The 27,361-nt window shown below is 42.1% G+C and overlaps 1 protein-coding gene across 5 annotated transcripts in view; it reads left to right on the top strand.

Moving 5' to 3' along the window:
• Positions 1 to 477: 477 nt before the first annotated feature.
• Positions 478 to 27,361, top strand: part of LOC139540161 (early endosome antigen 1-like) — a 56,757-nt gene continuing 29,873 nt past the window's right edge. For 2 of the 5 annotated variants that reach the window (XM_071343756.1, XM_071343754.1), the window contains exons 1-10: positions 478 to 636; positions 12,922 to 12,999; positions 13,150 to 13,262; positions 13,529 to 13,583; positions 13,745 to 13,810; positions 14,085 to 14,124; positions 14,368 to 14,472; positions 14,856 to 14,977; positions 20,025 to 20,180; positions 23,090 to 23,206. In XM_071343756.1, coding sequence (XP_071199857.1) covers positions 613 to 636; positions 12,922 to 12,999; positions 13,150 to 13,262; positions 13,529 to 13,583; positions 13,745 to 13,810; positions 14,085 to 14,124; positions 14,368 to 14,472; positions 14,856 to 14,977; positions 20,025 to 20,180; positions 23,090 to 23,206 — 876 coding nt within the window. In that variant the 5' untranslated portion in view covers positions 478 to 612. The other 3 variants (XM_071343755.1, XM_071343757.1, XM_071343758.1) reach the window with 3 other exon arrangements.

Genomic DNA, 27,361 nt, shown 5'->3' with positions numbered 1-27,361 from the left:
TGTGTCACACTGCTTTGCTTTATCTTGGCCAGGTCGCAGTTGTACATGAGAACTTGTTTTCAACTAGCCTACCTGGTTAAATAAAGGTGAAATAAAAAAATGATTACCAAATTGTTTCATTATATACTTAGCTGTGCCTTGCAAGTTCTACAACTGGTTTGTTATCGAAGCTCGAGTTTTGAAACAGCCTATAATAGGGTCTGAGAAGAACAATATTGGCAGGCCAGGCATATAGCCAATAATATGGGTTAATGTATTAGGCCTGCCTACTGCAAAAATGTAGTTCATACAGAACTATTTTTATTAGGTTCATGTTAGGCCTACATTTTTAACGACATGTTTTAAAAAGAAATCTGAGCGCTAGATCTCGGGTTGCTTTTTGACTGCGAATGTGATCTTTACTCAGAAAGGGTTGGTGACCATTGTTTTTAAACAATTAAATGTCTTGAACATACTTCTTACTTCAAGACAGAGCCCATCCCACTCGCCCCCTCACAGCTGCTGTACCAAGCAGTGGGCTTGTCATGTGTACCGAGTAACCAACAACGGCGTAAACTTTTCATTCGGAAGATCGATCGCATTTCATTTGACAGCCAAACACAAATCGATACCATGCTTAGACGGATACTTCAAATGGTAAGATTCCAGAATCAAATCGGCAGACGTGTAGTTTGTATGAAACCAAGTCCGTTTTATTGTGTTGCACAGGCCTTCCCTTCTGTGTCTGTCTGTTGTCAGCCAGCCAGGCCGACACAACAAAACCAGCCGAGATTGATACATGGCTCTGATGCGAGCTAGTTATTTAACGTTTAGCTAGCTGGCTCAAATGTACAGGTATAAAAACAGTCAGTAGACAGTTAACTTAGCGTGTTGTTACAATTCGCTTACTACTAACTTAGCTAGTAAAATATAAGTTTGTCTCTTGCCATGGCTGATGGTTAAAATGTAGTTAGTTACCGTCGCGAGCTAACGTTACGCAACATGCCCAGCCAGCTAGCTAGCGCTACAGGTTAGCCGTTGCAATTGTTACTACTGTTAGATAGCAAGCTAACCTAGTTCTCTAGAGGATGCTAAGTTAACCTATAACCGCTACCTAGATAGCGAACGTTAGCCTTCTCGTCTAGCTATGTGGGTAGATAGTTAGCTTTTGTTGCTGTAATGTCAAGCAATTAATGTCAATCAGACATTACCTCCAGAGATTTTTATAACTAACCCAAGATAGACCACAGCCTGTCGTTGTCTAATGTAACGGGCAGAACAAGCAAGGAGGGAACGCCTACACTGTGAAGTGCGCGTGTGCAATAACTATTTGCCCATGCACTCCTTCTAAACACCAGTTTTTAAAACTTTGGCAAATGGTAAAGTCTACAAAACTTTGTCCACTTTGTTCGTAACCCATTCTAGTTTTGGAAAAATAACTGTATTGAGATCAAATGTTTAATCGATGATAAAATTAGCATAATGACGACAAATTCATCTCGCTCCATCTTTCTCCCATTGCCCAGCATATTTGGTCGAATGGAAACGCCCACCGGATGCTTCACATTTATACGTCCGGTGAAATATCTGTCTCATTGTTCTATCTGTGCTCCTACTAGCCAGCTAGCTATCATTATCATGTGTTATTGTGTATCTCAGGTTCAGGTGTCATTAGTCCTTGACAGTTTGCATGTTCCAGTCTTTCTTTGACCAATCTGTGATGATCAATCCAACATGTTCAAAACAAAACGTAGTTAGAGACAAAGCTACTGAATGTTGTAAAAGTTAGCTACAGCTAGCTAGCCACATTCCAACATTTCATGTTGCATGACCTCTGTTGTAGTGGTCAGACAGCAAAACAGTCAGTTCATTCTAAACCACAGATGGACATTCATTTCAGGGATCTTTGATGGTATTCAGATATTTATCTCTAGCCTACTTGTTAATCACAGCAAAAGTTTGTCAGTTACACTAATTCTGTCATATACTGCATTTCAATTGTATTTCACATTACGTAAAAAAAATCCCTTTCCTCTATGTTATTTGGAATTGTCAAGGAAAGATACATACTCAGTAAAGTTGGACGCTTGCTAGGAAACCATGAGGTTAAGGGTTAAAAACTATTGGGTAAAGATAAAGACATCAGTTCTAGGAGATACTCCCTCAATGTGATCCACATTGTCGATGCTTCCCATCCAAAACAGTTCTGAACAGTTTGTGCGTATATTATGATGTCAACATTTGTACTGTTGTTAGTTTGTCTTTGGCAAAAGCATTGGAAAGCACAGGGATGGGATCATAATTTTTGTCAATTATGGAGCCAAACGTACATCCCACGACCCCTAATGTATACAATACATTAAGATGCATGTGTACTACAAATACAATGGGAGAAACGCAGCAGCACATTATAGCTATTCAATCAGACCAAAAAGAGAAGAGAACATTTACAAACAATAGAACAAATATTAGTGGAACATCACACTGATTTTGATAAATAATTTGTTGTCACAGACGGCCAGTATATCGGTGCTATATTGTACGGTTTTGACAATATCGCAATATTATTTTTGCACTAGTTGACTGTACCTGCACCAAAACTCCAGTATTTTTCCGTTATAGCTTGTGCACCATCTTTTTAAATAAGGAGCCATTTTGTTTTCAGCACTTTTTTATTTCCATGACTGATCAAAACTCTTTTTTTCATGGCTCTCTCTTGTCCCTCTGCAGCAGACATATGGTGAGCAATATATTTGAAACATTGAATCTCAATAAAATCACAGTATCGAATCGCAATCCATATAGAATTGAAAGAATCGCAATACATATCATATCAGTACTTAAGTATTGTGATAATATATTGTGAGGTCCCTGGCAACTCCCAGCCCAAAACGTAACACTATCGTGTTTGCCTGTTGGCTGTGAAAATGTTCGTTTAACAAACATTTTCATTATTGATTAACAAACTTCTGATCATTGATTATCTTCACCACATGCATTTCATTGTTATTTTGTTTAACTCCACCCCTCAGAGTCAGCATTGCTGTCATTTGTGAGCAGGTCCTTCTGCATATACCACTAGGCACAAACTGCCCACCCTAATATCTGCCCACCCGGGCAAGAATTGGATGCACCCAATCTTTTTTCCCTGGACATGTGCAGTACATCACCTGTACGGATTGGAAGCTATATGGTGAAAGAATAGCACAGTGTATAAGGGTACTACTGTTTTCGAGGACCAAGATTTTGTAGAGTAGAGTATATGCCTCTGCACCGCAGGATCATAGGATCGAGCCTCCCTTCAGCTGATCCCACTCTCTCAATACATTGGCTGGAGCAAAGCGAGGCTTATGGTAAAAGGCTGTATTAAGACTCATACGCCGCGCTACAGTATTCCACCTCTATAAAAGTGTTGTCACGCACAGGCCCCACATGTGAACATCAGAACAGGGGTCTGCAGTGTAGAGGCAACCAGAAAAGCCTGGTCCTCTGAGGCAGTAGAACTCTCACATGCACCGTGCTACAGTAGCTCCATCTTGCCCTCTGACAGGCTAGGTGGAATTGTCACTATATTGCTTTCATCTATCCAACACTCGGAGGTCTAACAAGTGTTTAGGGGCTAGGGTTTGATTGGGATTCAGAAGTGTCAATTTGTCTTACCTAGATTCCTCTCGTTCTCTTCCCTCACCCCCTTTTCAAAATGGATTAGAGGGTTAGATTGGAGGTTTCTCCCTTCAACCTTTCTCTTCCAATGCATTTGAAGAGGCTAGGAGAGAGGATGCGAGAAATTAACGAAGGGCCACACAGTGTTAGCATTCCTGCCTGACTACATTGCAGATGCATGCCAGATTTCACGCCTGGGGAGGTGTTAAACATATAAACTAACCACATCATATGATATAGCAATCTGATGCCCGACTGTGCAGTCGATGACGTGGCGCACAATCATTGGTTGAGGTAATGCAACATCAGCAATGTAGTCAGGCAGAAACACCATCACATAATTACTCCCTCCTCCCATTCACACCAATATACTTAGGTAATAGACATGACTGGGTGACATACTAAATAAAGGTAAGCAACTGAATACAATGGAAATAAATGATAATAGTATACAATGGCCATTACAAGTTAAAGGTAGATTCACAATGTGACGTTACAATGAGCAGTGGGACGACTTCTGCAACAAACAAAGAGTGAAGTGCCATTAGAGCTTAAGCTCGTCAGCATTTGTCACACAACTATCATGCTACGGGAGGGAAGATGCTTGCCGGTATCTGTGTGACTGCTGATGACTTCAGCAACTCGCTCTCACTCTGCAATATCTTTGGTTCACACTGCTTGTTGTGTCGTGCCACATTGCTGAGTCTCAGTTAAGTATCAATACATAAACACATGCATCCACTCACTCAGTTATTACTCTGGATAGTGCATTCACAATATGTGACCTTGGACTTCATTTGAATCAACATAAAAGCAGCATAAGTAAATGTGTGACTTTGAAGTGGTTATTTACTCACCGTTTTTTTGTTTGCTGACTTTCCTCCTGCTGGTCGTCACAGCCTCATCTGTACTTGACGTTTCATCTTGGTGTATGTCAATTGTCAAATCTGACAAGTAGGCCTAAACAAAGTAATATTCAAAATATTGTTAGCATAAATAAGTACAGTACAATGGCGCCATCTACACTGAATGTTTTTTTAGAATACATGTACACATTTAGTACGTCACATTTAGCAGTCTACGGTCTATCCTGATTGAGAAGGACAAGGAGGCGTAGCCACATAGACTATTAGGATGTTACCCTTATTTGTTTGTCATTTACTGTTTCCTGACTGACTGGAGTTGCACTTACTGCAGTGATTTTAGGAATTTCAGTGGAATGGATCTTTAGTGTTATGATTAAGACATCTGCTAATCAAAAATAAGAATCAATGGCACAATGTTAACATGAAACTCTGTCTTACCTCAATGTTCATTTTAGAAGCTTGACTCCCATTTCTGGTGTTGCTGGAAGTTGATAGACACCCATAGGCCTACACCACAGCAGTCTGGTATTCACATGGAAGAAAAACTGAGAATAAACAACATATCATGTTATAAAGTAATTTCCCTTTAAAATTTACATTATTTGTTCCACAATCTCCACTCATCTTCGAGTAGGCGGAACACACAGAGCAATCTTGGCCCTTACTCTGGTCTGTGCTTGCCAGAATAATGTTTGTACTTTATCCAACAATAATGTGCCAAATTTAAAGCTAAAACATCTTGTAAATAACTTGGGACTTCTATGGCATTTCACTTGTCTTTAGACAGCACTCGCCTGGATGAGGCTTATCCTCATCCAGGAAGCACCCGCGCTCAGGTCTGTTCATCGCTGGTCCGACCAATCGGATTCCACGCTTCAAGATTGCTTCGATCACGTGGACTGGGATATGTTCCGCATAATGTCGAACAACAACATTGATGAATACGCTGATTCAGTGAGTGAGTTTATTAGCAAGTGCATCGGTGATGTTGTACCCACAGGGTCTATTAAAACATTCCCCAACCAGAAACCGTGGATTGATGGCAGCATTCGCGCAAAACTGAAAGTGCGAACCACTGCTTTTAATCAGGGCAAGGTGACCAGAAACATGACCGAATACAAACAGTGTAGCTATTCCCTTCGCAAGGCAATCAAACAAGCTAAGTGTCAGTATAGAGACAAAGTGGAGTCACAAGTCAACGGCTCAGACATGAGAGGTATGTGGCAGGGTCTACAGTCAATCACGGACAAAAGAAAAACCAGCCCCGTCACGGACCACGATGTCTTGCTCCCAGACAGACTAAACAACTTCTTTGCTCGCTTTGAGGGTTAATACAGTGCCACTGACACGGCCCGCTACCAATACCTGCGGGCTCTCCCTCACTGCAGCCAACGTGAGTAAAACATTTAAACGTGTTAACCCTCGCATGGCTGCAGGCCCAGACGGCATCCCCGGCCGTGGCCTCAGAGCATGCGCAGACCAGCTGGCTGGTGTGTTTACAGACATATTCAATCGATCCTTATCCCAGTCTGCTGTTCCCACATGCTTCAAGAGGACCACCATTGTTCCTGTTCCCAAGAAAGCTAAGGTAACTGAGCTAGATGACTACCGCCCCGTAGCACTCACTTCCGTTATCATGAAGTGCTTTGAGAGAATAGTCAAGGACCATATCACCTCCACCCTACCTGACACCCTAGACCCACTCCTATTTGCTTACCGCCCCAATAGGTCCACAGACGACGCAATCACACTGCACACTGCCCTAACCCATCTGGACAAGAGGAATACCTATGTAAGAATGTTGTTCATCGATTACAGCTCAGCATTTAACACCATAGTACCCTCCAAACTCGTCATTAAGCTCGAGACCCTGGGTCTCGACCCCGCCCTGTGCAACTGGGTCCTGGACTTCCTGACGGGCCGCCCCCAGGTGGTGAGGGTAGGTAACAACATCTCCACCCCGCTGATCCTCAACACTGGGGCCCCACAAGGGTGCGTTCTCAGCCCTCTCCTGTACTCCCTGTTCACCCACGACTGCGTGGCTATGTACGCCTCCAACTCAATGATCAAGTTTGCAGACGACACTACAATTGTAGGCTTGATTACCAACAACGACGAGACGGCCTACAGGGAGGAGGTGAGGGCCCTTGGGGTCTGGTGTCAGGAAAATAACCTCACACTCAATGTCAACAAAACAAAGGAGATGATCGTGGACTTCAGGAAACAGCAGAGGGAGCAGCCCCCTATCCACATTGACGGGACAGTAGTGGAGAGGGTGGAGAGTTTTAAGTTCCTCAGCGTACATATCACGGACAAACTGAAATGGTCCACCCACACAGACAGCGTGGTGAAGAAGGCGCAGTAGCTCCTCTTCAACCTCAGGAGGCTGAAGAAATGTGGCTTGTCACCAAAAGCCCTCAAACTTTTACAGATGCACAATCGAGAGCATCTTGTTGGGCTGTATCACCGCCTGGTACGGCAACTGCTCCGCCCATAACCGTAAGGCTCTCCAGAGAGTAGTGAGGTCTGCACAACGCTTCACCGGGGGCAAACTACCTGCCCTCCAGGACACCTACACCACCCGATGTCACAGGAAGGCCAAAAAGATCATCAAGGACAACAACCACCCGAGCCACTGCCTGTTCATCCCACTATCATCCAGAAGGCGAGGTCAGTACAGGTGCATCAAAGCGGGAACCGAGAGACTGAAGAACAGCTTCTATATCAAGGCCATCAGACTGTTAAACAGCCATCACTAACATTGAGTGGCTGCTGCCAACATACTGACTCAACTCTAGCCACTTTAATAATGGAAAAATGTATGTAATAAATGTATCACTAGCCACTTTAAACAGTGCCACTTTATATAATGTTTACATACCCTACATTACTCATCTCATATGTATATACTGTACTCTATACCATCTACTGCATCTTGCCTATGCCGTTCGGCCATCACTCATTCATATATTTTTATGTACATATTCTTATTCATTCCTTTACACTTGTGTGTATGAGGTAGTTGTGAAATTGTTCGATTATTTGTTATATTACTGCATGGTCGGAACTAGAAGCACAAGCATTTCGCTACACTCGCATTAACATCTGCTAACCATGTGTATGTGAGAAATAAAATGTGATTTGATTTTATCTTATACAATTACAGCTCTCATTCTGTTGACAAAATGCCGTATGAGGCTGGCATACGCTCCTTTCAGAAAGGGGGCGTTGTTTGGCATAAATTGGTTAGAGAATTTTTTTGCGTACCCAACTCTGGCGTCAGATGGCGTCACTACTACGCGACGCTCGTTCCTCAAGCGATCTGTCTTGTAGGATGTGGAACTCCTCTTTTAAAAATCTAGCTTTTGCTCATCCAGCTATCACTAGTTTCTAATTCTGAAAATCACTCCGCTCTCGGTAGCTATGTCTCACTAGCTACTTAGAACTACGGCAAACCATGCTCGGATCAGCTGAGCAAACCTTTTTCAGATAGATGCCTAGTGCAAGCTTCTTTGAATGGCCATATGGTAACTATACTGAACAAAAATATAAACGCAACATGTAAAGTGTTGGTCCCATGTTTCATGTGGTGAAATAAAAGATCCCAGAAATGTTACATACCCACAAAAAGCTTATTTCTCTCATTTTGTGCACAAATGTGTTTACATCCCTGTTGGTGAGCATTTCTTCTTTGCCAATATAATCCTGACAAGTGTGGCATATCAAGAAGATGATTAAACAGCATAATCATTACACGGGTGCATGTAATGGTGGGGACAATAAAAGGCCACTCTAAAATGTGCAGTTTTGTCACACATCACAATACCACAGATGTCTCAAGTTTTGGCGGGAACGTGCAATTGGCATACTGAATGTCCACCAGAGCTGTTGCCCGAGAATATAATACGAATTTTGCTACCATAAGACGTCAGTTTAGAGAATTAAGCAGTACGTCCAACCGGCTTCATAACCGCAGACCATGTGTAACCACGCCAGCCCAGGACCTCCACATCCGGCTGAAGAAACTGAAGAGTATTTCTGTCTGTAATAAAGTCATTTTGTGGGCTGCGCCATGGGTGTGCCTGGGTGTGACCGATTTCCTTATATGAACTCAGTAAAATCCTTGAATTTATATTTTTGTTCAGTATAGTTTGATAGATTGTTGATGGCACCAAAGTTATGGGACTGTTCTCATAAATCAGCGTGTATCTGTCAGCTGGCACTGTGCCTCGCTACTTTGTAACATTTAAGTTGGCTGTGCTGTAGAACTCGGTCCACTAATCACGGCAGAACAGATATAACTAATTTGTGCGTTAGCTAGAACTTCACTATGCTAGCTAGAGGAAAGGAGTATTCAGCATTGTGTGTGTTTAACTGGCGTTGTTAGCATCCCTGTCTTTCGTTTCATGTGGCTTGATTTGAGACTAGTTCAGCCAGCAAGCACACACTAGCTAGCACATTTTCATGCACTTTTAAAATTGTATAAATGTGGATTTTTACCACAACAAAGCACCTTTGCTTGATGTAGAATTAGGTAGTGAAGACTTGCAACAACAACAAAAAATCTATATTAGCTCCACGTTTATAGTTTTTGGTAAGATTAAGTCTGACTCTTGAGGATGAAAGGTGGTTCAGTGGACGATGTCACCTTGGTAACATTTTCCAATGTTAGGACAGCATATTTAAGAAACGTATTTTTTGCTATAAATATGTGCTGTGATTTATTGATTAAACTCAACTGACGTTACAAAAATACATTCCATTGAATGAGCTACATTGGGGATATAACAAATTTACCTTCTTTCTCAACCATTAAACTGCCGTTCTTTAATCGATTTTTCGTTAGGAAAAAAACGTTAAATTCCAGGTGATTTCACAATGCATCTCATCTCGGCTGCTGCCGTTTGTCTCACGGTGCCTCCCTTTGATGGTTAAGCATTGCACCTGGCCTACCATTACTGTCCCTCAATTCCACATTGCAAAGTTTGTGTAACAGTATAACTTTAGTCCGTTCCCTCGCCCCGACCCGGGCGCGAACCAGGGACCCTCTGCACACATCAACAACAGTCACCCACGAAGCATCGTTACCCATCACTCCACAAAAGCCGCGGCACTTGCAGAGCAAGGAGAACCACTACTTCAAGGTCTCAAAGCGAGTGACGTCACCGATTGAAACGCTATTAGCGCGCACCACCGCTAACTAGCTAGCCATTTCACATCGGTAACATTTGCATTCCACCATATCGGCAATCAATAGCTGTATCTCGTTATTTCTTGACGTGCAATGTCTCAACTTCATTAAAGCAGGGCCTATCCTTAATGAATAGGCTAGGGTATTCTAAACGCAACAGTCCGAAGACTGAGCACACACTCACAACATTAGCAAAGAGAAAGAGCCAGCGTGAGGGAGAGAGAGGGGGCAGGCAATAAGAACTACGTGCGCAAATGTTTTGGTAATCTGTATCTCGCAATGTCTTGTCTTGCATGCCTCGCAAATTCACAGAAGTAGCCTAAAGTTCACCTCTTCCTCTCTGGTTTTATTGAAATTCCTCAACTTTCCCCAGGCCTTTAGTATAGTTAGTTGACTGAGCCCAATAATGTTGCTACCATGTTGTTGTTATATTGTCTTGCTACCATGTGTTGCTGCCTAGCTATGTTGTCTTAGGGGTCTCTTTATGTAGTGTTGTCTCTCTTGTTGTGATGTGTGTTTTGTCCTATATTTATTTTGTATTTATTTATTTTAATCCCCGTCCCCGCAGGAGGCCTTTTTGCCTTTTGGTAGGCCGTCATTGTAAATAAGAATGTGTTCCCTAGTTAATTCAAAAGTATATAACATATATAACACGGAAAATATGTTTTGTGATAATTGTGGGGGAAACGTTTTTCGGTTAGGGGTTTTTGTTAACGTGTTAAGGATCCAAATTTCGTTTAAATTTTCACACCCCTAAGCCACATTAGTTAACATCATTTGAATGAACATTCTACATTACCATGAAAAGTATTGCATCACAATACCAGGTAGCCATTGCGATTGTACCCATGATTGCCAGGGTTAGAGGTTCCAAGCCAATTGTATTTATTGTTTGCTACAACACTTTGCTTGTTTCAGCAAGGGGCAACAAAGTTTCACGTTAAGAGTCCATGTTATCGCATAAACAAACTCAACTGCATGAAAGCCAGGCAGTCCCATCTTCATTCAGCTGTTCATTCCAAAAAAATATGTATATATATATATATATACATATATATATACACACAGTGCCTTCAGAAAGTATTCATACTTCATTCTGCATTTGTTGTTATAGCCTGAATTCCAAATGTATTAAATATATATTTTTCTCACCCATCTACACACAATACCCCACAATGGCAAAGTGAAAACCATGTTTTTAGAACTTTTTGCACATTTATTGAAAATGAAATACAGAAATATCTAATTTACATAAGTATTCACACCTCTGAGTCAGCACTTTGTAGAAGCACCTTTTGACAGTGATTACAGCTGTGAGTCTTTTAAGAGCTTTCCACACCTGGATTGTTGCAACATTTGCCCAGTTATTATTAAAAAAATTCTTCAAGCTCCATCAAATTGCTTGTTGATAGTTGCTAGACAACCATTTTCAGGTCTTGCCATAGTCAAAACTGTAACTCGGCCACTCCGGAACATTCAATGTCTTCTTGGTAAGCAACTCCAGTGTAGATTTAGCCTTGTGTTTTAGGTTATTGTCCTGCTGAAAGGTGAATTCATCTCCCAGTGTCTGGTGGAAAGCTGACTGAACCAGATTTTCCTCTATGATTTTGCCTGTACTTAGCTCCATTCTGCTTATTTTTTTTAATCCTGAAAATCTCCCCAGTCCTTAACAATTACAAGCATACCCATAACATGATGCAGACACCACTATGCTTGAAAAAATATGGAGAGTGGTACTCGGTAATGTGTTGTATTGGATTGGCCCCAAACACAACACTTTGTATTTAGGACAAAAAGTTAATTGCACTCTTACATTAGTGCCTTGTTGCAAACTGGATGCATGTTTTAGAATATTTTCATTCTGTACAGGCTTCCTCTTTTTCACTCTTGTCAATTAGGTTAGTATTGTGGAGTAACTACAGTCCATCCTCAGTTTTCTCCTATCACAGCCATTAAACTCTGTAACTGTTTCAAAGTCACCATTGGCCTCATGGTGAAATCCCTGAGCGGTTTCTGAGCGGCAACTGAGTTAGGATTGACGGCTGTAACTTTGTAGTGACTGGGTGTATTGATACACGATCCAAAGTGTAATTCATAACTTCTGCTTTTTAAATGTATTTTACCAATAGGTGCCCTCCTTTGCAAGGCATTGGAAAACCTCCCTGGTCTTTGTGGTTTAATATGTTTGAAATTCACAGCTCGACTGGGGGACCTTACAGATAATTGTATGTGTGGGGTACAAAGATGAGTCATAAAAATCATGTTAACCGTTCTCCTACAACACACACTCGCATCATTAGCAAAATCTAATTAACATAATAAACAAAATTCCTCTTTTAAAATGTTCGCCTAAAATGACATACCCAAATCTAACTGCCTGTAGCTCAGGACCTGAAGCAAGGATATGCGTATTCTTGATACTATTTGAAAGGAAACACTTTGAAGTTTGTGGAAATGTGAAATTAATGTTGGAGAATATAACACATTAGATCTGGTAAAAGATAATACAAAGAAAAAAACATGCGTTCCATCTTTGAAATGCAAGAGAAAGGCCACAATGTATTATTCCAGTTTAGGTGCAATTTAGATGTTGGCCACTAGATGGCAGCAGTGTGTGTGCAGTTTTAGACTGATCAAATTAACCATTGCATTTCTGTTCAAAATTGTGTCAAAACTGCTTTCTGCCCATAACAGATATGTCTATGTCCTGGGAAATGTTCTTGTTACTTACAACCTCATGCTAATCACATTAGCGCACGCTAGCAGAGCTAGAGCGATGTTTGTCAGACCGTGAGACATCACGAAAATCGGTCTATTCAATTGAACGTTGAAACATCCGGACAGTTTGGCCTACGAGCTATGATGGCCCCTCTGTGGAAAGATGAGACTCGCACGAACACGATGGTGTTTTCCGTTTTGCTCTACGACCGCCACTGAAGTCTGTACAGCCTCTTTTGCCAACTTCTGTCAGAGCGTCCGAACAGTTTGGGCTAAAAACTATAATGAGTCTCTCACAAACACGTACATGTCAGTTGTTTTGCTCTTGGATGCCCACAAGCCTATTCTGAATTTCCCCGGTAACAGTGTTAAAACAGGAATGAAAGTATATATGGAGATGCCAACGCTACTTGTTTTGGTAGATTTCAGCAAATGGATGGCCTAACAAGATGCCCCCGGCTGTAACTCACTTTCATTTGACAATGTTTTGTCTCCCTTCTACAGACTCCTGGGAAAGGAGGCTCTCAGAACTCTGAGTCAGACCAGCCCAGTGCAGACCTCAACAATGACCAGACCTCTGAGGTAACACTTGTCTCGTGTAACTCACCTAACTGACTGTATTGCCTACCAAAGGGGGAACCCCTGGACTACTGTACCACTGAACGTTAAGTTGTAGGGCCATGATCCCTCTCCTGTATCCTGTAGTCTGATAACATCTATGTCTGTTTGTAGGGGTTCATCTGTCCCCAGTGCATGAAGTCCCACAACTCAGCAGAGGAGCTATTCAAGCACTATGAGCTGTACCACGATTCAGGAGACCAGCCCTCACACATGGGCCCTGGCCGGTAAGAACCCCTTTCTCTACTGTTTAACATAAGGGTTATACTTCGTTGCCCTCGATCTAGGCGTGTAGAATACTAGGCTTATCCTGTACCTTTTTCCTCCTATGGCCCCGAGTCATAACATTTACCAGCACACCCACACATTTTCTTCTTCCTCAGTGTGTCTTATCCTTATATACTTAGAGTAATTACAAAGTGTTCTATAGAAGTACAGATTAATAAAGAACATTTTAAAAATACATTTCAGGTAATGTCTTCTCTTTTTTCAGTGAAGACCTTGTGCTTCTCCGGCAAGAGTTGCAAGAACTGCAGACTTCACTCAAGGTACGAACATACATTTTTGGGAAGTGATTATATAGATCATTTATTATGTTTATTGATCGTGTGTGTGTGTGTGTGTGTGTGTGTGTGTGTGTGTGTGTGTGTGTGTGTGTGTGTGTGTGTGTGTGTGTGTGTGTGTGTGTGTGTGTGTGTGTGTGATTCAGGAGGAGAAATGGTTCTCTGCGGAGTTGAAGAAGGAACTAGACAAAGTTCAAGGACACCTGAAGCAAGTAATTCCTCTAAGATGACTCATATCAAATAATATCTTAAGACGGCCACTTGCTCAGAAATTAACGCTCTCCTCAGTTCAAATACATTTTCATTTTTCATGTCGATTTGTACCAGAATGCCTTGGCGGAATTGACATGAAATAAGGATGCAGTACCAGTCAAGCGATAATAAAATAGCAAACTACAGTCAAATGCATTTTACAGTTAAGCAATGTTGATGCTTGATACAATGCTTAGCTGGTATGGTGTGACATCAGTATTCCTCTCTTTTCAGGGTCCACAGAATGATGGCCAGACAGGATTAGAGGATTCTGGTGAGTGAATTAAGATCATGTTCATTAGGGCCCAAACAGAAGAAAACGTTGAGAAACAAAAAAGTATTTTATGTTATCGTCCAATAGGAAATGTTGTTTTCATTTTCCCTTGCACAATGTTTTGCTATTGTGTGCTCAAATGAACACGACCCAGTTCTTGAATTCCTATTGTCTCGTTACTTTGATAGCGGACTTCAATCACTGAGATATTGATGCTCATTCCTTTCCCTTTCCCCCGTGCAGCCTTGGCGATTAAGCTGAACGAGGCGGAGACAGAGACGTTCAACATCAAGCAGATGAAAGACCTGTTTGAGCAGAAGGCTGCCCAGCTGGCCACAGATATTGTGGGTTAGTGTGTGGCGGCCATCCTTATATCCAGCTTCAGTGTGGTCGGTGTGACTGGGAGCTCTGTGTGTTGCTGGCTAACTCTGTTGGAAACCACAGTGGATGTTGTTCTCCCAACTTCGTATCTGGGCCATAATGTGAATCTATTGTGTTGTGTTCAGTAGGGAGTCAGAGGTATAGTTCATTTAGCTTCTCTAAACCTGCTTTGGTTGAACCACATTTAATTTCACTGTTCATTGTGTAAATGTATATTTTTTGGGGAAATGGATGTTCCATAGGCAGGTAGCTCAGAGGTAAGGGTTAGGATAGAAGATAAATATACAGATTGATACTTTATTGATCTCTAAAGGGAAATTCAATTTAATGTGTGTTGGTGACCCTGATAGATGTCAAGTCTCGTTATGATGAGGAGAAGAGCCTGAGGGAGGCTGCAGACCAGAGGCTGGCGAACCTGAGCCAGGAGCTACAGAGAGAGAGGCAAGACAAGGACCGGCTCCACACTGAACTGGTAACTAACAGAGACTGTGTATACACTCTCAGACATGCATACATAAAAGCATACACACACTGTCGTGTGTGTGTGTGTATATTACAGGTGTCGGAAGTTTACATACACCTTTGCCAAATACATTTAAACTCAGTTTTTCACAATTCCTGACATTTAATCCTAGTAAAATTCCCTGTCTTAGGTCAGTAAGGATCACCACTTTATTTTAAGAATGTGAAATGTCAGAATAATAGTAGATAGAAGGATTTATTTCAGCTTTTATTTCTTTCATCACATTCCCAGTGGGTCAGAAGTTTACATACACTCAATTAGTATTTGGTAGCATTGCCTTTAAATTGTTTAACTTGGGTCAAACATTTCGGGTAGCCTTCCACAAGCTTCCCACAATAAGTTGGGTGAATTTTGGCCCATTCCTCCTAACAGAGCTGGTGTAACTGAGTCAGGTTTGTAGGCCTCCTTGCTCCCACATGCTTTTTCAGTTCTGCCCACAATTTTTCTATAGGATTGAGGTCAGGGCTTTGTGACGGCCATTCCAATACCTTGACTTTGTTGTCCTTAGGCCATTTTGCCACAACTTTGGAAGTGCTTGAGGTCATTGTCCATTTGGAAGACCCATTTGCGACCAAGCTTTAACTTCCTGACTGATGTCTTGAGATGTTGCTTCAATATATCCACATAATTTTCCTTTCTCATGATGCCATCTATTTTATGACGTGCACCAGTCCCTCCTGCAGCAAAGCACCCCCACAACATGATGCTGCCACCCCTGTGCTTCACAGTTGGGATGGTGTTCTTCGGCTTGCAAGCCTCCCCCTTTTTCCTCCAAACATAACAATGGTCATTATGGCCAAACAGTTCTATTTTTGTGTCATCAGACCAAAGGACATTTCTCCAAAAAGTACGATCTTTATCCCCATGTGCAGTTGCAAACCGTAGTCTGACTTTTTTAGGGCGGTTTTGGAGCAGTGGCTTCTTCCTTGCTGAGCGGCCTTTCAGGTTATGTCGATATAGGACTGGTTTTACTGTGGATATAGATACTTTAGTACCCGTTTCCTCCAGCATCTTCACAAGGTCCTTTACTGTTGTTCTGGGATTGATTTGCACTTTACGCAGCAAAGTACGTTAATCTCTAGGAGACAGAACGTGTCTCCTTCCTGAGCGGTATGACGGCTGCGTGGTTCCATGGTGTTTATACTTGCGTACTATTGTTTGAACAGATGAACGTGGTACCTTCAGGCGTTTGGAAATTTCTTGATTTCTTGATTTACCCATGATGTCAAGCAAAGAGGCACTGAGTTTGAAGGTAGGCCTTGAAATACATCCACAGGTATACCTCCAGTTGACTCATATTATGTAAATTAGCCTATCAGAAGCTTCTAAAGCCATGACATAATTTTCTAGAATTTTCCAAGCTGTTTAAAGGCACAGTCAACTTAGTGTATGTAAACTTCTGACCCACTGGAATTGTGATACATTGAATTATAAGTGAAATAATCTGTTAATTACTTGTCATGCACAAAGTAGATGTCCTAACCGACTTGCCAAAACTATATTTTGTTAAGAAGAAATTTGTGGAGTGGTTGAAAAACAAGTTTTCAAACTTGGCCAGTAAACTTCTGACTTCAACTGTATATATATATGTGTGTGTGTGTGTGTATATATATACACACACACTACCGTTCTAAAGTTTGGGGTCACTTAGACATTTCCTTGTTTTTGAAAGAAAAGCACAAAAAAAAGTCCATTAAAATAACATCAAATTGATCAGAAATACAGTGTAGACATTGTTATTGTTGTAAATGACTATTGTAGCTGGAAACGGCAAAACATTTTTTATGGAATATACATAGGCGTACAGAGGCTCATTATCAGCAACCATCACTCCTGTGTTCCAATGGCACGTTGTGTTTACAAATCCCAGTTTATAATTTTAAAAGGCTAATTGATAATATGAAAACCCTTTTGCAATAATGTTAGCATAGCTGAAAAATGTTGTTCTGATTAAAGAAGCAATAAAACTGGCCTTCTTTAGACTACTTGAATATCTGGAGCATCAGCATTTGTGGCTTTGATTACAGGCTCAAAATGGGCAGAAACAAAGACCTTTCTTCTGAAACTCGTCAATCTATTCTTGTTCAGAGAAATGAATGCTATTCCATGCGAGATATTGCTAAGAAACTGAAGATCTCGTACAGCGCTGTGTACAGCGCCCTTCACAGAACAGCTCAAACTGTCTCTAACCAGAATAGAAAGAGGAGAGGGAGGCCCCGGTGCACAACTGAGCAAGAGGACAAGTACATTAGAGTGTCTAGTTTGAGAAACAGACGCCTCACGCGTCCTCAACTGGCAGCTTCATTAAATAGTACCCGCAAAACACCAGTCTCAACGTCAACAGTGAAGAGGCGACTCCGGGTTGCTGGCCTTCAAGGCAGAGTTGCAAAGAAAAACCCATATATCAGACTGGCCAATAAAAAGAAAAGATTAAGATGGGCAAAAGAACACAGACACTGGACAGAGGAACTCTGCCTAGAAGGCCAGCATCCCGGAGTCGCCTCTTCACTGTTGACTCTCTATTTGCAGGAGTGGCCGTCCTGCAAATATATATATATATATATATATATATATATATATATATATATATATATATATATATATATATATATATATATATATATATATATATATATATATATATATATATATATATATATTGCTACCAGTTAAAGGTTTGGACACACCTACTCATTTACAGGTTTTTGTTTGTTTACTATTTTCTACATTGTAGAATAATAGTGAAAATATCAAAACTTTGAAACAACACAGATGGAATCATGTAGTAATCAAAAAAGTGTTAATCAAATGAAAATATATTTGAGATTCTTCAAAGTAGCCACCCTTTGCCTTGATGACAGGTTTGCACACTCTTGGCATTCTCTCAGCCAGCTTCACCTGGAATGCTTTTCCAAAGGTCTTGAAGGAGTTCCCACATATGCTGAGCACTTGTTGGCTGCTTTTCTTTCACTCTGCGGAGAGTAGCAACAGTGCTAAAATGTAGCCATTTATTGACAATTTGTCTTACCGTGGACTGACATTTAGAGATACTTTTGTAACCCTTTCCAGCTTTATTTATAGCAACAATTCTTAATCTTAGGTCTTCTGAGATCTCTTTTGTTCGAGGCATGGTTCTTCTCAGGCAATGCTTCTTGTGAATAGCAATCTCAAATTTGCAGGGCAGCTCTAACCAAAATCTCCAGTCTCGTCTCATTGATTGGACTCCAGGTTAGATGACTCCTGACTCCAATTAGCTTTTAGAGAAGTCATTTGCCTAGGAGTTCACATACTTTTTACAACCTACACTGTGAATGTTGAAATTATGTATTCAATATAGACAAGAAAAATACAATAATGTGTGTGTTATTAGTTTAAGCACACTGTGTTTGTCTATTGTTGTGGCTTAGATGAAGATCAGATAAAAATGGTATGTCAAATTTATGCAGAAATCCAGGTAATTCCAAAGGGTTCATATACTTTTTCTTGCCACTGTATATATACATACCTGCACACATACAGGTAGGAACCTTTCTACACATACTGTACAGCTATAGACATGTCACAGTGTACAAAAACAAACACGCAATGTTATATTTGAAACCATCTTGCACTGATTATCATTTGCTTGTTGCCTAGATTTTAACTTCCATACTAGACTATATTTCCTGACTTTAATTTTCACCTCTTACTCAGTACTTGTTGTTAGTAAACACATTGGATGATGGGCTTTAGTTTCCGGGAAACGCATTTGTCAACAAAGATGACAGCGACTGATAACGCTAAAAGAGGGTTTCACTGATAAACACCGAAATTAAGCCAATTTGTTGTTGTTGGTTTGGATATCCTGGAGCCTTCATAGATGTTTGCTCCTAAAAGGGTCCTTTCTTCACTGTTGTTATGGATACATGGAGTTGCACTTTTCCCAAGGAATGTCTATTTTGAAAGAGGACTAGATTTGTCTTAACAGAGTGAAGTGTATGTAAGTAAGTGTGTGTAAATGTGTAAGGCGGTGACCCGTTCCTGTAGGTTCATGCTCTACAACATTCGCAGAGTACGACCCTGCCTCACGCAGGAAGCGGCGCAGGTCCTAATCCAGGCACTTGTCATCTCCCGTCTGGATTACTGCAACTCGCTGTTGGCTGGGCTCCCTGCCTGTGCCATTAAACCCCTACAACTCATCCAGAACGCCGCAGCCCGTCTGGTGTTCAACTTTCCCAAGTTCTCTCACGTCACCCCGCTCCTCCGCTCTCTCCACTGGCTTCCAGTTGAAGCTCGCATCCGCTACAAGACCATGGTGCTTGCCTACGGAGCTGTGAGGGGAACGGCACCTCCGTACCTTCAGGCTCTGATCAGGCCCTACACCCAAACAAGGGCACTGCGTTCATCCACCTCTGGCCTGCTCGCCTCCCTACCTCTGAGGAAGTACAGTTCCCGCTCAGCCCAGTCAAAACTGTTCGCTGCTCTGGCACCCCAATGGTGGAACAAACTCCCTCACGACGCCAGGTCAGCGGAGTCAATCACCACCTTCCGGAGACACCTGAAACCCCACCTCTTTAAGGAATACCTAGGATAGGATAAAGTAATCCTTCTAACCCCCCCCCCTTAAAAGAGTTAGATGCACTATTGTAAAGTGGTTGTTCCACTGGATATCATAAGGTGAATGCACCAATTTGTAAGTCGCTCTGGATAAGAGCGTCTGCTAAATGACTTAAATGTAATGTAAATGTAAATGTATGTAACCATGTATTTTATGATAAAGGAAGTTGAACGAATCATGACTGGGATTGCTGGGGTTACCATCTCTTTCTAGGTAGTAAAGATAGTTTGCCATTGTCATTCATTTCTATGTCGGAGAGGACAGAAAAGGCACTTATGATGTTATGAACCTCACCCCAAACCTTTACCCTAACCCTAAAGTGGACCCCTAACCCCTCTTCGCTGCCCCCAAACCTCTTCCCCCTCTGCCCTCACCTCTGATCCTTCTGCTGCCCACTAGCTGCAGCGGCCAGGAGTGGAGGACGTGGGGGTACTGCAGAAGGAGCTGATTCAGGTGCAGACGTTGATGGACAGGATGACACGTGAGAGGGAGGAGGAGTCAGAACACCTCAAGAGTAAATATGAGCAGCTGCAGGCTGACCACACCAGCTCAGAGGTAAGGCTGCAGGGGGAATGGCGCATCTTGCTCTTGGTTTAGTTTTGTGTTACTGGTCCAGTTTTTACTGCTAGTATCTTCACTATTCCTCAGTGCAAGGCAGGCCCAAGGTGTTAGGGCAGCTAGTCAATTAGTGCTTTGGCTCTTCTGTTTGCAGAGGGAGACTTCAGTAAACATGCTTGTAATCATCTTTACACACACACTGCTCCCGAGTGGTGCAGCGGTCTAAGGCACTGCATCTCAGTGCAAGAGGCGTCACTACAGACAACCTGGTTAGAATCCAGGCTATATCACAACCGGCCGTGATTGGGAGTCCCATAAGTCGACCCAGACAGATCCAGCTCACTATCAGATAGATGTTAGTTTAAAATGGAAAATGAATATGTTCATGCAACAGTTTTTAGTGCATTGATTCGTATTCTTCCCGCATCGGTTCTTTCCATTAATCAAATTCAATCGCACCGAATCGTTTCAAACTAAAAGTATCGTTGCTGTATCGTATCTGAGCCCATGTATCTACACTGAACAAAAATATAAATGCAACATGTAAAGTGTTGGTCCCATGTTTCATGAGCTGAAATAAAAGATCCCAGAAATGTCCAATACACACAAAAAAACATATTTCTCTCAAAGGTTGTGGACAGATGTGTTTAGATCGCTGTTAGTGAGCATTTCTCCTTTGCCAAGGTAATCCATCCACCTGACAGGTGTGTCATATCAAGAAGCTGATTAAACAGCATGATCATTACACAGGTGCACCTTGTGCTGGGACAATAAAAGGCCACTCTAAAATGTGCAGTTTTGTCACACAACACAATGCCACAGATGCAATTGGCATGCTGACTGCAGGAATGTCCACCAGAGCTGTTGCCAGAGAATTGAATGTTTATTTCTCTACCATAAACCCCCTCCAATGTAATTTTAGAGAATTTTCTGTCCATCCAACCGGCCTCACAACCGCAGACTGTGTATGGCGTCGTGTTTGCTGATGTCACCATGGTGGGGTTATGGTATGGGCAGGCATAAGCTATGGACAACGAACACAATTTCATTTTATTATTGGCAATTTGATTGCACAGAAATACCGTGACGAGATCCGAGGCGTATTGGGAGGCCCATTTGTTTTATTTTCATGGTATCGATGACCAACAAATGCAGAAATTCAGAGATTAGGGCCTAATAAATGTATTTCAGTTGACTGATTTCCTTATATGAACTGTAACTCAGTTAAATCTTTGAAATTATTGCATGTTGGGTTTTATTTTTTTGTTCAGTATAGATTCGTATCGAATTGTGCTTGTGAAGAGAGAAGCACATCCCTATCACATACACAGTCAGAAAACTATGTAAATAAGTGAATAAAAACTAAAAGTTTTATATTCCCTTTAACAATTGTTGAATTGTCACATACTCCATTCACATGGCATTGACATCATACAAGTGTTCTCCAAGTGGATATGAAGTTTTTGTTGAACAATTTCTCAATAAACAGAAAACCTTTACTCTCATTCTACAACCTTTGCCTAGTCGTAAACCCTGATTAGACATTGATTCTCCCTCACCTAGCACCTAAATAGTATACTGCTTTTAGGCAGGGCCCTGGTGCACTAAATAGGTAATAAGGTGCTATTTTGGACGCAACCTGTGTCTGCTCCAGGTCCCCCTCAATCTCTCTCGCTCTGCCAGTCCCCACTTCCCATCAGTCTCTTCTCTGGACTGCAATACAGACCTCTGGTTGATATATTCAACTGCACAATAAGGGATTGAGTGAATACATAGATAATTAGGCAGAAATATGCTAAATGAGCTTTATACACACACACACACAAAAAATACTTTTTTAATTGGCTCTCCTAATAGATGACACAACTTGCATCACTTCAGTTTATAAAAAGCTGAAATATTTTGCATATGAATACATTTCATTGAAGGTCGCTACTGTTAAGGACTCACCTGACCTTTTATAATGGAATAATACATTGTGAATAAATCTCGTAGGTTCATGGGGGTCTTGCCTGGCTCATCCTGTAGTCCTACATGGGCTAGTAGACTACATTACCCATCCACCCCTGTCTTACCTGGGCTTGACCACACCTCCCCCTGTCCTCAACCTGTTTTAACTGTGCTAGACTAAACTACCCATCCACCCCGGCTTTAGTAAATCCGCTTAATAACCCCAACTTTGTAACAAAAACAACCACTTCCCGCTTGCTCATGAGGGTCACCTAGCTGGACGATGTGCAGATTGAATCACTCGTCTTTCCAAAGAAAGGTTGGTCATTGATACCCAGTTGGTTGGATGTTGAGATGATTTAAACCAATCGCCTAATCTCTGACCCATTTGCTCAGCTCAACTCTGGTGTTCTTCTATGTGTTGTCTACCAGTGTTTACCTGTCTCTTTCCCTTCCCTTTCTTTAATTCCACTTCTCCTCACCCATTCTCCATCATTTCCCCTTGCTTTATGATCCGGAAACTGGAGGTAAAAAGCATTCCTTTTTTACTCTGCCCCTTGATTTCCTCACCAGTTTATGGATGAATCAATGTTTCGGTGACAATATGTTTTCAGGAATGTGATTTCTTTCTTTTAGGTGTCCCTGCTCCCTGTGTGTTTGTTTGTGTTTATGTGACTTCATACCAATTGTGATTCCTTGCTCGGCTTGCTCTTCGTTCTGTATGGATGCTCTGTAACCTTGCTGTCTTGTCTTTTCAAGAATGCCAAGTTGTGGCATGTGAATGCTTTTTTACATATATGTTTTTATTTGAGCTTAATCCCCCGTCGCCAGTGGGCATGTGTAGTCCTCCTGAGTCTGGAGTGTTGACCACTCGACCAGATTCTGGCACATGGCATGTGAATGCTTTTCATGTATACAAAGTAAAGTATCTCATTGTTTTTGTGTGTGTGTTCCAGAAGACCATCTCCCAGCTGAAGGCAGAGCTAGAGAAGGGACCTCAGGAGGCAGCCGTGTACACCCAGCAGATTCACCAACTCCAGAGCTCTCTGAACAACCTGCAGCAACAGAGCCAGGTAACACACAATTCCACAGACACACACTTTCACACAACTAATACTTCCCTGTAGTTTAATCAATGCTCCATCAGTCCATGTCACCACCATCCCAAATTCAGGCAATTTGCCTCCCGTTAAGACACTTCTTTTGACACCTTTACAATCCTAACAACAGATGAAACCCTACTCACACTTGCGCTTACCCTACTCACTCATGCCTTACCAACTGCCCCTCGCTAAAACGTGGTAGCCTTGCCAGGCCATTCTCTAAGTTTCTTAACCCAGCCTCCTCACGTACCACCCTGTCCATCGCAATGCTCTGCTGTAACCAGCCTGTGATGAGCTTTCATTGGCAACTTCGACATGTTGACAAAACACACACAACTAAACCAGCAGGGGGTTCATCTCTGTCATACCCCGGCTAAGGCAACCTGTCACTTTGGGCTGAAATACGACTGCAGGTAACAGCAGCGATGTGCCAAGTGGGGCTTTCAACTTTAAGGGCCTTTGTTTTAGTTGCCAGATAGGGATTAGGCCCCCTGTGTCAGGCGTGTTGGTCGCGCTGCCGGCACAGCTGCTGTCTGTTCCCCAAGTAAGTGTCTGGGAGAGAGGGGGGATTAGGGAGCTGGAAGATAGCCCACCACGGAACCCCCACCCGGGCTCACTTGAAAAAGAGATGTACATCGCATTTTGACTTCCCTGGTTAAATTAAAGATAAATAAATAAAAATAATTAAACGATTGTGGGATAAATAACGTGATTTTCCGGTTCCGGTGGCATCCATTGAAACGGGTGACTTTCCTGTGGCTTTCTTTTGCAAAATAACTATGAATAAAGAAACTTATTTTCAAAGAATTGTCAAATATAACACAGTATTAAGGTGTGGGACGTTCACTGTATTACAATGAACAACTAGCAGGTCTATTTTGCTCCAGCAGCTAACATAATCTGTCCGTTCACAATACACCTGTGGGGAAAATGGTGGTTCTCAACACCCGACAACAGGAGTTGGCCGGTACTGTCCGAGAGATTGTTCGTGAGGAAATTACCTCTCCCCTCAACTTGCAAATAAAACCGGTAAATTAATCTCTCGCACTGCTCACTTCTAAAGTGGAACATTTTGGAGACAATTTTTTTATTTAATACATTTGCACACATTTCTAAACCTGAGTTTTGCTTTGTCATTATGGGGTATTGTGTGTAGATTGATGAGGGGTAAAAAACTATTTAATCCTTTTTAGAATAAGGCTGTAAGGTAACAAAATGTAGAAAAAGTCAAGGTGTCTGAATACTTTCTGAATGCACTGTACATAAACTCAGCAAACAAAGAAACGTCCTCACTGTCAACTGCGTTTATTTTCAGCAAACTTAACGTGTAAATATTAGTATCAACATAACAAGATTCAACAACAGACACATAAACTGAACAAGTTCCACAGACATGTGACTAACAGAAATGGAGTAATGTGTCACTGAACAAAGGGGGGGTCAAAATCAAAAGTAACAGTCAGTATCTGGTGTGGCCACCAGCTGCATTAAGTACTGCAGTGCATCTCCTCCTCATGGACTGCAACGGATTTGCCAGTTCTTGCTGTGGGATGTTACCCCACTCTTCCACCAAGGCACCTGCAAGTTCCCAGACATTTCTAGGGGGAATGGCCCTAGCCCTCACCCTCCGATCCAACAGGTCCCAGACGTGCTCAATGGGATTGAGATCCGGGCTCTTCACTGGCCATGGCAGAACACTGACATTCCTGTCTTGCAGGAAGTCACGCACAGAACGAGCAGTATGGCTGGTGGCATTGTCATGCTGGAGGGTCATGTCAGGATGAGGAAGGGTACCACATGAGGGAGCAGGATGTCTTCCCTGTAACGCACAGCGTTGAGATTGCCTGCAATGACAACAAGCTCAGTCCGATGATGCTGTGACACACCGCCCCAGACCATGACGGACCCTCCACCTCCAAACCGCTCCCGCTCCAGAGTGCAGGCCTCGGTGTAACGCTCATTCCTTCGACGATAAACGCGAATCCGACCATCACCCCTGGTGAGACAAAACCGCGACTCGTCAGTGAAGAGCACTTTTTGCCAGTCTTGTTTGGTCCAGCGACGGTGGGTTTGTGCCCATAGGAGTTGTTGCCGGTGATGTCTGGTGAGGACCTGCCTTACAACAGGCCTACAAGCCCTCAGGCCAGCCTCTCTCAGCCTATTGCGGACAGTCTGAGCACTGATGGAGGGATTGTGTGTTCCTGGTGTAATTCGGGCAGTTGTTGTTGTCATCCTCTACCTGTCCCGCAGGTGTGATGTTCGGATGTATCGATCCTGTGCAGGTGTTGTTACACGTGGTCTGCCACTGCGAGGATGATCAGCTGTCCATCCTGTCTCCCTGTAGCGCGGTCTTAGGCGTCTCATTGTACGGACATTGCAATTTATTGCCCTGGCCACATCTGCAGTCCTCATGCCTCCTCGCAGCATGCCTAAGGCACTTTCACTCAGATGAGTAGGGACCCTGGGCATTCTTTTGGTGTTTTTCAGAGTCAGTAGAAAGGCCTCTTTAGCGTCCTAAGTTTTCATAACTGTGACCTTAATTGCCTACTGTCTGTAAGCTGTTAGTGTCTTAACGACCGTTCCACAGGTGCATGTTCATTAATTGTTTATGGTTCATTGGACAAGCATGGGAAACAGTGTTTAAACCCTTTACAATGAAGATCTGTGAAGTTATTTGGATTTTTACGAATTATCTTTGAAAGACAGGGTCCTGAAAAAGGGATGTTTTTTGTTGTTGCTGAGTTTACATACACACACACACACTGTTACAGGCTTTGGTGTTTGTTTTGCTCCATATTTTTTTCACTCTCTATCCTAAGTTGTGGGTTTTTCTTTTAGTTAGTCTTTTTGGAAGCAAAGCTAATAGGCATCCAAGGTGTTAAAAAAAAAAAAAAAAAAAACTTACTAGTGGCTTTGCCAACGTTCAGCGGGCACCCACGTGGTGCCTTTCAGAACCCCTTACTAGTGGCTTTGCCAACGTTCAGCGGGCACCCACGTGGTGCCTTTCAGAACACCTTCTGAACCCCTTTCTGTTTTGTTTGTTAGTTCCTTTTGTTGTGAGCGACATTTTGAGTTTGTCTTCTGGGAATGTCTCTCACACACACACACACAATAACCTGCCCAGGGACTGCGGTTGAAAATTAACCGGCTGGCTAAAACCGGCACTTTTACTGAAACGTTGATTAATGTGCACTGTCGCTGTAAAAATTAAATAAATAAACTCAAACTAAACTCAAACAGTGAGCTCTAAACGTATTGGGACACTGACATTTTTTGTTGTTTTGGCTCTGTTCTTCAGCACCTTGGATTTGATGCATGACTGTGGAATTATATAATGACTGAGGTTAAAGTTCCGACCGTCCGCTTTAATTTGAGGGTATTTTCATCCATATCGGGTTAACCGTTTAGAAATGATACAACATTTGCACATAGTCCCCCCATTTTAGGGGACCATTCACTTGTTTTTTAAAGTAGTAAATAGTTAAGCACTTGGTCCCATATTCATAGCACGTAATGACTACATCAAGCTCTGATGCATTTGCTGTTTGGTTTGGGTGTTTCAGATTATTTTGTGCCCAAAATGGTAAATAATCTATTGTCATTTTGGAGTCACTTTTATTGTAAATAAGAACAGAATATTTCTAAACACTTCTACATTAATGTGGATGCTATCACGATTAAGGATAATACTGAATGAATCGTGACTGATGAGTGAGCGTTATACTGGGGCGGCAGGTAGCCTAGTGGTTAGAGCCTTTGGGCCAGTAACCGAAAGGTTGCTAGATCGAATCCCCGAGCTGACAAGGTAAAACTCTGTCGTTCTGCCCCTGAACAAGACAGTTAACCCACAGTTCCTAGGCCGTCATTGTAAATAAGAATTTGTTCTTAACTGACTTGCCTAGTTAAATAAAGGTTAAATAAAAAATACACACAAATACAGTATCATACCCCCAAGACATGCTAGTTTCTGTGGAGATAAATCAGATCAAGACTGAACTGTGCGATGTAGTAGGGAGTTGTAGTTTCCAACAGGCCCATATTCTACATAGTGTAGTGTAGAAAATGTGGTAATTAACTACAATGACCATAATCCATTGCGTGCCAGCTTAAACTTGTTCAGTCTGT

This window comes from Salvelinus alpinus, chromosome 15 (assembly GCF_045679555.1).
Source record: "Salvelinus alpinus chromosome 15, SLU_Salpinus.1, whole genome shotgun sequence".
Classification (NCBI taxonomy): domain Eukaryota; kingdom Metazoa; phylum Chordata; class Actinopteri; order Salmoniformes; family Salmonidae; genus Salvelinus; species Salvelinus alpinus.
This window is presented reverse-complemented; position numbering and strand designations above follow the sequence as displayed.